At 42.4% G+C, this 13,352-nt stretch overlaps 1 protein-coding gene across 1 annotated transcript in view; it reads left to right on the top strand.

Annotated features, from left to right (window-relative positions):
• Window positions 1-7,530, top strand: part of LOC132833385 (tRNA methyltransferase 10 homolog A-like) — a 33,381-nt gene extending 25,851 nt beyond the window's left edge. The window contains exon 8 of the mRNA XM_060851619.1: window positions 7,432-7,530. Within this exon, the coding sequence (XP_060707602.1) occupies window positions 7,432-7,493 (62 nt within the window). The 3' untranslated portion in view covers window positions 7,494-7,530. The remainder of the gene's footprint in view (window positions 1-7,431) is intronic.
• Window positions 7,531-13,352: the final 5,822 nt, after the last annotated feature.

Here is a 13,352-nt window from a genome sequence, read left to right as displayed (position 1 = left end):
TATGCCCTCTAATTTTGACCATAGGGCAAAGACACATGCCATTCACTTTATCTGTACCTTTCATGATTTTATAGACCTCTATAAGGTCACCCCTCAACCTTCTGTGCTCCAATGAAAAAAGTCTCAGCTTATCCAGCCTCATCTTATAACTCAAGCCTTCCATTCCCAGCAACATCCTGGTAAATATCTTCTGAATTCTCTCCAGCTTAATAGTATCCTTCCTATAACAGGGTAACCAGAACTGGACATAGTACTCCAGAAGAGGCCTCACCAAGGTCATATATAACCTCAACACAACGTCCCAACCCCTCTACTCAAAGATCTGAGCAATGAAGGTAAGCATGCTAAATGCATTCTTAACCACCATATCTATATGTGATGCAAACTTCAAAAAATTATGTACCTAAACCCCTAGGTCTCTCAGTTCTACAAAACTCCCCATGGCTCTTCTTTTAATCGTATAAGTCCTGCCCTATTTGTTTTCCCAAAATGCAATACTTCACATTTATCCAAATTAAACTTCATCTGCCACTCAAAGAACAAAGAACTATACAGCGCAGGAACAGGCCCTTTCGCCCTCCAAGCCTGTGCCTACACATTTTGCCCTTCCATGCGAAAATAGTCTTCACTCACAGGATCTGCATCCCTCTATTCCCTAACACATCGAGTTAGACCCTATCAACCACTCCCTGAGAAAAAGAAACAGGAAATGACTTCACCACAGGGAATAACATCACCAACCCAAAGAAACCCAAATAAATGAATAGAAAGCAGGAATGTTCAGCATTGCTTCGCCTGAGGCCCACTGAAGATGTTACCTAGTAGGGTAACGAAACGTCTGGAAATGAACCTTCCAGCTCATCAAGCAAACCTACATCCATTCCCTTCCTATTTATGTATTCATCCAAGTGTTTCTTGAATGCTGATATTATATCTGCTCTCACCAGCTGCTCTGCCAGCACGTTCCAGGCACTCACCACCCTTTGTGTGAATAACTTGCGTTGTACATCTCTTTTAAATGTCACGCCCCGCGTCTCGAACCTGTGCCCCCTAGTAATTGACCCTTCCACCCTGGGAAAAAGCCTCATACTTTCCACTCCATTCACAATCTCATAAACTTCTACCAGGTCATCCCTCAACCCCCTGCATTCCAGTGAAGACAAACCCAGTTTATCCATTCTTTTATCGTAGTTAAAATCCCTCATACCAGGTAATATCCTGGTAATCCTTTTCTGTACCCTCTCCTCAACCCATTGACCTAAATAATCAAGATCTCTTTGTAATCTCAGATAATCTTCTTCTCTGTCCACTATATCACCAATTCTGCAAACTTACCAACCATGCCTCCTATATTCTTATCCAAATAATTTATATAAATGAGCCTGGGTTCGTTTCCTGGCCAATGCAGCTTCTTTGGAGCGGCAAGGTGGCTCAGTGGTTAGCACTGCTGCCTGACAGCACCAGGGACCCAGGTTCAATTCCTGCCTTGGGTGACTGACTGTGTGGAGTTTGCACATTCTCCCCATGTCTGCGTGGGTTTTCTCCCACAATCCAAAGATGTGCAGGTTAGGTGAATTGGTCATACTAAATTGCCCATTGTCAGGGGTGAGTCTGGGTGGGTTACTCTTCAGAGGGTCGGTATGGACTTGCTGGGCCGAAGGGCCTGTTTCCAGACTGTAGATAATCTAATCTAAAAAGTGGACCCAGCACCAATCTGTGACACATTGAAGGTAACAGGCCTTCATTCCAAAAATTTTTTTTTGATAGTATAGTAATCAGTCACTTCTGCACAGGGAGGGTCTCAGCCTGGATTATGTCATCAAGTTTCAGGAGTGTTGTATTTGAATCCATAATCTTTTGACCCAGAGGCTAGAATGCAACTCGCTGAAATATTATGTTATAAAGATGCAGTTGATTGAAATTATTCTTCAGTTGTGATACATGGATATTGCTGGCTTGGCCAGCATTTATTGCCCAAATCCCTCGTTCCCCTTGAGAGGGAGGGAGTGAACTGCCTTCTTGAAATGCAGTCGTCCATGTGCTGTAGGTTGACCCACAATGACGTCAGGGAGGGAATTTCCAGACTTCAACCCAGCAAGACTGAAGGAATGGGGATAAATCAGGAATGGAGGGAAACTTGGGAGCTGGTGGTATCCCCGTATATCTGCTCCCTTGGTAGCAGGTTTGGGAGGAACTGTGGGATAGCAAGCCTTAACAGATATGCTACATTACAATTCCTGCAGTTACTCACAAGAACTTCACGTTCAGCCACTGTCACGGTGGGTCTAGTGCATTCACTGGCCCCAGCACGTGAACCCAATCTGGAAGCAGGCCTAGATTTAGGTCTTATTGGAGAAGTGCACAAAATCCCCCTCTCTGCAGGAGACTGGGTTGCCCATTTTGCATTCTCCTCCTATTTAAAGAGAACACATTTTAGAAAACAGTGTATCAGCTTGAATCTGAAGGTTGCATGGATTCAATCACAATCCAGTAATACCCTAGTTTCAGAATATTACAGAAACATTAGGTTTTCTATCCCTTATTCCAGCAGAAAATAAACATTCATTGACATGTTCTCCACATTGAGAGTTCCCTCTATTTATTCGTGCCATCTTTCGTGCTATGATTCGGAACATTGGAGCAGTACCAATTCCTACCATTCAATTAGTTCATGGCCAATTTGGAACCTGAAGCCTTTTATCCACATTTAATTCATATTAGTAACACCAGGACAGCAAGAGGCCATTTGCTCTATGACTCCAATTTCATCATTCAATGTAATTATAGCGAATTGAGAATGAACTCCGTACGCTCAATTTCCCTCATACATCTTTATACTTTTTGTGACAGGAATCTATCAATCTCAGACTCACAATGAGTAGCTGTACTGGCAGTAAGTGTGCTTGCCCAGAAGAGAGTTTTGAACCTCTCCCACCTTTTATGTTGTAGATGTTAGTTTGTATTACTATGAGACTTGTAGCTTGGGATGTTCTCCGCACGTTGGAGAGATTACTGTCCTTGCCTCCGGTCTGTGATATTTCCCCTTCACCTACCTGCTGTCTGATTCTGCAACTCTTACATTTCCAGCACTGTGCAGAACCCTATTCTCTGTAAATACAGCTGTCACTGGTACAGGCAATTCCATCTTTTCAACACAGTCTCTTGCACATGTTACGTCATGATATATACCAAGTCATTATCATTGGGCGTGAAAACATTGGAATCATCAACATAGTGATAGAGTTTAACAGCAGTGGAAAGAGAGCCTTATGGGACAGTCCCACCATCCCAAGAATCTGACTGGGGAACATCCACTGCACTCCCTCTATGGCATCTTTATTTTCATCAGGCAAGAGGACAGACTCCAGACAATATTCCCTGTGCACTCTCACCAATCTTTGCCACAGTTGAAGCAAAACGTGTTTTGCTCCTGTACTCTTGCAATAAAGGTTAACTTGCCCCATTTGCCTTTCTCATTGTACCACAGATGTGTTGCCTAACTTGGCTCCAGAAATGTCTGGTTCTAATATTTGGACTATGTTCCCTCATTCGATATTCTCCAAGCATTTCTCTCTCCCCTCCCTTAATAACATGAAAAGTTTGCCAGGGATTGCTCTCTTGATGCCCTTACCTAAGAAAAATAGATTTTATTCAGCTTTGTGGCATTTTTCAGGAACAGAATTCAATTTTTACACCTCAGTTTGTGTATTGTTTCAGAGAACATCTCTGGAACTCCTGCACTGATCAACCCCTCCTCCCACTCGCAAGAACATGCAAGTCCTGGGCCTCCTCCATCACCAAGTCCTAACCACCCAATGGCTAGAGGAAGAATGCCTCATCTTCCACTTTGGTACCTTCCAACCACATGGGATCATTGTAGATTTCACCAGTTTCCTCATTTACCCTCCCCCCACCTTATCCCAGTCCCAACCTTCCAACTCGGCACCGCCCACTTGAACAATCCTACCCGTTCATCTTCCTTCCCACCTATCCACTCCACCCTCCTCTCTGACCTATCACCATCACTCCCACATTCATCTCCCTATTGCATTCCCAGCTACCATCCCCCCAGCTCAACCCCCTCCTATTTATGTCTCAGCCCCTTGGCCCACAAACCTCATTCCTGATGATGGGCTAATGCCTGAAATGTTGATTCTCCTGCTTCTCGGATGCTGCCTGAACTGCTGTGCTTTTCCAGCACCACACTCTTCAACTCTGATCTCCAGCATCTGCAGTCCACACTTTCTCTCAGTTTGTGTAACAAAATATGCTTCCTGATTTCACTGAGCCATTTGACTCTAATTTTAACATTAGGTCCCCTTGATAACCGTTTAAGACCATAAGACATTGGAACAGAAATTAGGCCATTCAGCCCATCAGCTCTGCTCCACCATTCAATCATGGCTGAATATTTCTCTATATTAACCACATGACTAAACACACATTTAGTTCTCCCCTTAACTTTCTAAACTCATTGGTGCAGCACCCAAATTAATGCAATTGAACCTCAGGATTTAACCCTTTAGGCCCTGCCATCAATTTGGTTTCCATCGAGTCATTGGGCAGAATCTTCCCAAGCAATAAACAACATAGGCATTGGCAAGAAAGCCAGGAAAACTGCCTGGAATTGACAGTGAGGAGTTTCTAGCCATCAAGAACTTAAAGTCCCATTTTCCCAAACAACCTTTGAGCAGCGAGACAAGATCATCAGTGCCTGGAGACTCCAGCTCACTCCTCCAGACCCTTCATTAGTCACCAGCATCTCAGGGCACGCGCCATGGACTGTGGGTGCACACTTGCCCTGTACAGCAGTGCCTGCAGGTCCCCACTGGGATAGCAAGGTGCCAACCATTCTCTAGAGCACCCAGAGTAAATAAAACAGGGGCAGTTGCAGAGTGTCAGCACTAGATCGGGCACAAGGCTGGCACCAGGAATCCCAGGAGCTCTTGAGTGGGAGAATATAATGGACAGGGCACCATAGGGGCATAGCACATGGCCAAATGAATTATAACAGCGAAACTAAATAGTTCAAATTGAAAACTAGAACCTAATTTGTGAAATGTAAAATAATTCTTAGCCTAATTTTTAATTTTTTAAAAATGTTTTGGGGAAACAATCTTACTTGCTGTTCTCAAATGAAAAGTGAATGGAACATTCCCACTTTAGACACTTGCGTTGCCAATTCTGGTGGGATTGATTCCTGGAGACTCTTATCACGTGATCTCCTATCTTCCACTGCCCTGCTTCACTGTCCCTCTGCCACTAATAGTCATCCACTCCCCTGCCTTCCTACACTCAGTCAGAACAAAGAGACTCTGCATTTCCTGATTAGCAATTCCCAACATCAGTCAAATAGTCCCATCTCCAATGTCCTGTCTTAACTAATAAGACCGGTCAAAGAATTTTGATTAGAATTAACATAATCTGATGGTTTTTCTAATGATTTGTGCCTACACCATTGCCCTGCTGATCAATCTTGGACAACCCCTGGCAGCTTGGCAACCTCTATCTGACACCTTTGGTTAAAATTACTTTTCTTTTTTTTCAAAATGGCTACCATAATGAGAAGCCTAAGACCGACAGAGAGAAGTTGGTAGATAAACTCAGCAGGTCTGGCATCATCTGTGGAGAGAGAAACAGTGTTAATGTTTTGAGTCCAGTGTGACTCCTTTTCTTTTGAAATTTGCAGAAGTTGTGGAGTTACATATCTTCTCTACTTCTAAAGTTCTCAGGTTCCAAGCCTGCTCATGTGGGAAGTATCTTGCATCCTGTAGCCTGCATTGGGATCTTGCAGGAGGTGCACAATTACCAAGTCACTGTCACAATTCCCACCCAATGTAGGCAGGGATTGGAACCCAGAGACAGGCAGGGGACAGAAAGGGGGCACCTATAGGACTGGATAGCTGTCAATTCCACTAGGGGAGTTGGGCATTGTTAAAGCAATGCGAAATCCGGTGGGCACCTTTAATGGGATGATCTTTTGAAAGGCTTCTAAGGTTTGATTACCTCAGTGTATAGCAGGATTTCCTTCTACATTTGATGTGCCTGAGCCACTGCAGCTTTATGGTTTGGTGAGAGTGACATTGACAGCAAACTCCAACGTACCTGTCAATGCCAAGCCATTGCTAGACCCCTGGCACAGCACACATGCCCCCTGTAGAACTGTGTTGCCACATACAGTCCAGTATTTACAAATACCTCAATTAAAGTGCCTGTCACAACAGCCTGTGCCACAGGGAACCCACCCTGGGGAAAACTTCCTGGAGAAAGGAATACATTGAGCTGTGCCATCCCTCTGGCCCCATTGCTGTTCCTCATGAAGCATCCATAGATTTTTTTTACCAGCTTTATATTCATCAGATTGATGTTAGATGACTCATCACCTCTTTTGCTTCTGAAGTTTGTTCTGGAGTGAATTCTACCCTCGCTGTTAGGTCCCTCAGTTCATCTCGCCAAGCTTGGGAGTCTGTACAAAACAGCAAAGGTAGTCATGGTCTCCAACTAAAGAATTAGTTTGGTCCAATTTGCACTTAAACTATTTTCAGTTTCATCTGGACTGGGCACTTACTTGACATTTAACACGTCACACATTGAAACGCAACATGCATTAAACCAGGAAGATTTCTATTCTATTTTATGCTAACTGCTGTACATTCAATGTTTTCAATTTTCCTTAAAGCAATTTAGAGATGGCATTAATTCAAAATATGTTGGATCTTTATATACTGAGTTTTATAAAATGTTTTACAATGTCAGCACTATACTTCAGCTGTTATTAGCTTCTGTTGTGTTGCTGTACTTTTTCCTCTGAGTCCATACCCAGTCTTGATTAATCAATCACAATGAGCATAGATCAATTGCCAGACTGGCATAATCGAACACAAAACAATTGAACATCATAGTAACCTTAATAATATTGTTTTTATTTTATGTCTTTCTGCTATATTTGATCCTTTAAGCCCTCAATTTCATCCCCTGTGATTTAATTCAATACTTAAATGTTCCAATTTATAATTCAGTTTAATCATTATAAAATTCACTCAACAATTTCTCAGTGATTAAAAAAATTACCTTCACAAGTTTATTTTTGACTTTTATTTTCTGAGTGATAGGCATGGATTTTAAAACATTTTACCATCAAAATCAAACTTGTTTAAAATTTAAAAATCACACAACACCAGATTCTAGTCCAACAGGTTTATTTGGAAGGACTAGCTTTTGGAGCGACGCTCCTTCATCAGGTGATTGTGAAGGGCTCGATCGTAACACAGAATTTAAGTGGTTGTATGGAGTTGCCTGTCACGGTGCACACTGCAAGATGTGTCAGAGTATGGACATAGATACCACTATTATGCGTGGGAACACCTCCCGCCTTGTACATGGCAGGTACTCATGTGACTCAGCCAACGTTGTCTATCTTATACGTTGCAGGCAATGATGCCCAGAGGCTTGGTACATTGGGGAAACCGAGGAAAGGCTACGACAACAGATGAATGGGCACTGCACAACAATCAACAGACAGGAGGGTTCCCTCCCAGTTGGGGAACACTTCAGTGGTCCAGGACATTCAGCCTCGGACCTTCGGGTGACCATCCTCCAAGGTGGACTTTGGGACAGGCAGCAGAGGAAAGTGGTCAAGCAGAGGCTGATAGCTAAGTTCGGTACCCATAGGGAGGGCCTCAACTGGGACCTTGGGATCATGTCACATCACAGGTGACCCCACTGCACTATACACACACACAGATATTCCTACACACACACACTCTCACATACACACGGACACAGGTACACACAGACACCCCCACACACACCCTTATAGACTCACACACTCCCATGCTCACACATGCATCCCCTCGCAGAATTAAGACACTCTGCACCCACTACACACACACACACACACACACACACACACACTTTCTCACACTCACAACCCCCACCCCAGACAGACAGACACACACGGACAAAGACCCACATGCACACATATATTTTGTGTGGTGAATTTATATTGCAGAGTTACATTGCACTTTGCTCAAAAACTGCATACATTCATGTAGAACTCTGAGCTCAAAACATGCAGGAATTTATGTAAAACACTGTTATCTCATTTATTAGATTAGAATCAATCTAAACATCAGGTCATATACAGAGAACATGGGGGGGCTAACACCGTCAACATATTGTCTAGCTATCACCATTGTTAGCAGCTAACCCGAGAATGCAAATTTAAAAAGAAGGGTTTTGTGATTTACACATGAAAGAAGTGAAACTATCACTGTATTCTAACAGATGAAAGGCTTAACAGACAATCAATTTTTCAATGTATAATTTCAGTTACATCACACTGCAAATTTTTGCTATAAATTCTGTGTTACAATTGAGCCCTCCACTATCACCTGACGAAGGAGCGTCGCTCCGAAAGCTAGTGTGCTTCCAATTAAATCTGTTGGACTATAACCTGGTGTTGTGTGATTTTTAACTTTGTACACCCCAGTCCAACACCGGCATCTCCAAATCTTGTTTAAAACTGTTTTGTTACAAACACTACAAAGAAACAAAGTGGAATATTGTCTTTGTTCTTTACTTTGTAATAGTCTTGCCTACATTTTCAATTTTAAATTATTAATTGTGTTGCTACCTTCAGTGGGTGAGAGTTTCACACTGCAATGTACCACCCTTTGCTTGAAGATATTCTTCCTAATTTCTTGCCTGACCTCAATGCCTAAACTCTGATTTGAAGGTTATATCCCTTTGTCTGAGACCTTCCCATCAGGAATACTGCTAAAAATTTGGATTTGGGCTCCACCTATGCTTCTTGCTGCCTTGGGAAAGCAGCCAACATAATCCAAGTCCCTTCCCATCCTGGTTATATTCTCTTCCACCTTCTTCCATTCAGCAGAAGATGTAAAAGTTTAAAATATATACCAACACATTCAAGATTAGCTTCTTCCCTGCTCTTGTCAGACTTCTTTCTTTCTTTATATCTGGATGTTTTTTCTCTCCTTTTTGCTCTGTTTCTTTTATTTCTGCTGTTGCATTTTAATTCTAGTTTTTGTAACCAAGTTGGCGCTGGGAATGGTGGCTTTGTATACTTTTCATTATACCCCTGTATTCCAGTACTCGAGTACATGTGACAATAAAATCTAATTCTAATTATAATTTGAACTTCTCATATATTACAGTTGATCTTTCTCTGCACCTTCTCTGTAGCTGCAACACTATATTCTATATTCTGTTCTATTATCCTGCTGTACCCATGTAAGAGAAAGTGAGGACTGCAGATGCTGGAGATCAGAGCTGAAAAATGTGTTGCTGGAAAAGCGCAGCAGGTCAGGCAGCATCCGAGGAGCAGGAGAATCGACGTTTCGGGCAGGGCTTATGCTCGAAATGTCGATTCTCCTTCTCCTCGGATGCTGCCTGACCTGCTGCGCTTTTCCAGCAACACATTTTCCAGCTTTGTACCCCTGTAAGGTATGGTTTGTCTGCTTAGCACGCAAAGCCATAGTTTTCACTGTTAGTACATGTGATAATATAAATCATGAAATAGGGTCTTGCTGGACTCTGAGGTTCTGAGTTACTGAACAAGTCCACTGGGACAGTTTCCTTCTACCTACAGTCTGTAAGAAGAGCATCTTGTTCCTACTTAAGTATTTGTTCCACCCCTTGAATTAAACTGGAAATAAACATGTGTAAATATATCCACTAATACTTACATAATAAGCCGATATCAGGTTGTGCTTCATCTTTACAAGGTGGTTGTGGTACTCCTGTGATGATATGTGCTGGATGAGGAGCGGTTATAGGAATATTCGCAGTGATTGGCCGCATTGGTTTGATGTACTCTTGTTTTGGTGTTGGTGGTTTGGATGGTTCTTTGCTACATGCAACAAAATCATCCACCTTACAGACAGGTGCATCATTCAGACCTGCAACACAGTCAGCGGAGTCACCTCAGTGGGTCTCGGAACTTACATTTTAGGTGGTAATAATAGTCTAGCTGAAAAATCTATTGTAACACTAAGGACAGAAGTCAAGGTATGAAGATATAGTTGTGAAGTAATCTTACATGAATATAATACGTTTTCAGGCAGGGAAGGACCAGCTCATCTATCAAGCCCACCCTACACCACATCATGGTGAAGTATTGTGACTCGGCACCTGTACATAGAATTGTATGGACTTTCAACACAGAAACAGGCCCAACCTAATTGAGCAATGCCAGCATTTATGATCGACATGAGCCTCAACCTACCCCTCTTCATCTCATTCTCATGGCATTGCAATTCCTCATCCACATTGATCCACTTTCACCAAATGATTCACATCAACCACTCCTTATATGAACAACCTCTACATGCTTGCTGCTCCTTGGATGAGGAATCTTATGTTTATAGCCTCTAGTTTGGACAGGTGGAAACATCTTCACTCTGTTTACCCTACCAAATCTCTTCTATATTTATTTATCTAGTTCATCTCATTTGAAGTTGGCTGTATCTGAGTACTCTCGGGTTACAGGATTCCACTGTAGTCAATGATCGACATCACCAAACCAAAGTATATTAATCATAAAGGATCTTGGTCGATGAGCTGACACTAATGGAAGGACACTGGAGATCCATTTAACTAACACTGAGGGCGCAATTTTTCCCTTCCAGGGGTCAATGGGAAGAGGAAATGGTTGAGCGAATTAGCCCTGGATAGAATCTCACTCACTTTTCAGTGGGATGCATTGTTACAAGGGTGGATGAGGAATTGTAATGACCAGATAATACTCCCAGGCCTGTGCTGTGAGAATGTATCAGTGACAGTTGGATCCACCTAACAGACATGAAAGGACTGTAGTATCATAGATTCACAGAGTATCTGTAGCACATAAGGAAACTATTCAGCACACTGTTTCTGCACTGACTCCATACAAATGCAACTCATCTAGGCCCACTCACCTACATCTTCACCCTGGCCCTGAAATTTCTTTTCTATTCAGAAAATTATGGAATTTCCTTTGTAAATGCACAACAGAAATGTGCTTCCTCCACATTTTCAGGCAATGCATTTGCAAAATCTAACCATTCACATTGTAAAAACCCTTCCTTTCCCTCCAGTTTCTTCATTCATCAGCAATTTATTTATGCATTCACTGGATGGCGTTACTGCAGCTAATTGCTCAGAGGGCAGTTAGTGGTCAACCACTTTGCTATGGGTCTGGAGTCACATGTAGACCAGACTGGGTAAGGATGGCAGTTTCTAAAGGGCATTTAGTGAACCAGGTGGCTTTTTCCAACAATCGACAATAGTCATTATTAGTCACTTAAATCCAGACTTTTATTAAATTTGAGTTCAAATTCAAATTCCAAAACATGCCATGGTGGGATTTGGACCCAGGGCCTCAGAAAATGAGTTGGCCTATATGACTAATAATCTAGTCATATTAACCCACTAGATTATCACCTCCTCCAGTCAAATCAATGTCTTCTGGTTATCAACCCTTCCACCAATGGGAACAATTTCTCCCTATTGTTTCTATCTTGATTCCTACTGATTTTGGACACCACTCTCCATTCACTTTTCCAGTCTTTTCTCTAAGAATGAAAGAATCCATTGCATAGAACCATACAGCACAGTAAGATCCCATTTGGCTTAGCATGCTTTGAAAAACCAGTCTCAGTCCTTCTCGCTCTTTCCCGAATACCTTGACCATTTTCTCCTCTTTAAGAATTTAACCAATTTCCCCTTTTGAAAGTTACAATCAAAGCTGCTTCCACTAGCCTTTCAGGCAGCAAGTCCCAGATCCCCAACTCCAGTGTGATGGTGTAATTAATCGCATTAAATCAGTGCCCACTGATTAGTGACCCCCACACAGTTTCTTGCTATCTACTCTATTGAAAACGTTTGACAATTTAGAATCACTGTATTAGAACAGGTATCTGCGTAATTGCTTACCTCTAATATGATACACCCTTTTGGGATGAGGGTTGTTCCGGCTGTAAAAGAAATGGTCAGCGGGAATAGCCTGTTTACAGTTGGTATTTCCAGGACGAGGTGTGTTATTTCCGAGGGAGTAGTGAGGTGCTTGCCATGCTCTATTTCGGGCTGTTGGTGATTCATTTCTCAATGCATTGTCAGAACTAATGGGAAAACAAGATTTACGACAAACTGTGATTCAAACATCGTACTGTAGTATTATAAAGTCATAGAAATGTACAGCACCTAAACAGACCCTTTGGCGCAACTTTCCATGCCAACCAAATTAATCATGTCCCATTTGCCAGCACTTAGCCCATATCCCTCTAAACCCTTCCTATTCATATACAGAGAGTAACAGAGAGAATGGAACTCTTGTTGATTTTTAAAACAAAAATCTGATTCAGTAGAATCATATTATTTACATGGTCTGGAAATTGGCCTTTCAGCCCAATTCGCCCATCCTCATCAGATTTCCTAAAATAAACTAGTCTCTCAAGTCTTCCTATTCATATACCCATCCAGGTGCCTTTAAAATGTTGTATTTATACCAGCTACCACTACTTCCTCTGGCAGGACATTTCATACATACACCACCCTCTGCGTTAAAAAGTTGCTCCTCAGGTCCTTTCTAAATTTTTCCCCTCTCACCCTAGACCTATGCCCTCTAGTTTCGGACTTCCTCACCCCAGGGAAAATAACTTGACTGTTCACAGCAAGCTCCCAAAAACAGTAAACTAATGACCAGATAAAGTCTCATCAGAAAGATGGCATTTCTGTGAGTGCAGCACTCCCTTGGTATTCTGATGCAAGTATCAGTCTCGCTTATGTGCTCAAGTCTCTGAAATGAGATTTACCCTTTGGTTCACAGGAGAGAGTGCAACCCCAGAGATCCTATGACCTTGATTTATTACCTTCAGTAACATCATAACATTCAGCCTTTCCTGATGAAGGGCTCTTGCCCGAAACGTTGACTCTCCTGCTCCTCAGATGCTGCCTGACCTGCTGTCCTTTTCCTCTCTCGACTCTGGTCTCCAGCATCTGCAGTCCTCACATTATCCATTCAGCCTTTCCAGCCTGTTCTGCCATTCAATTAGATCATTGCTGATCACTAGCACAATGCCACTAACTAGTATTCGAGAAGGATCATTCTCCTCCCTCTTGAATTGTGAAAACATATATAGGTCTCCCATTGTTAGTGGGATATGGGCATCACCCCTTTGGCCAACATTTATTGCCCAACCCTGATGGCTCACAGGGCAGTTAAGAGTTAACCACATTGCTGTGGGTCTGGAGTCACATGTAGGCCAGCCTGGGGAAGAGTGGTAGATTTTCTTCTGGAAAGGACATTAATGAAAGAGACAGATTTTTACAACAATTGGCACTTGTGGTTA

This window comes from Hemiscyllium ocellatum, chromosome 36 (genome assembly GCF_020745735.1).
Source record: "Hemiscyllium ocellatum isolate sHemOce1 chromosome 36, sHemOce1.pat.X.cur, whole genome shotgun sequence".
Classification (NCBI taxonomy): domain Eukaryota; kingdom Metazoa; phylum Chordata; class Chondrichthyes; order Orectolobiformes; family Hemiscylliidae; genus Hemiscyllium; species Hemiscyllium ocellatum.
The sequence above is the reverse complement of the archived record's forward strand: the minus strand, read 5'-3'. Positions and strand labels throughout refer to the sequence as shown.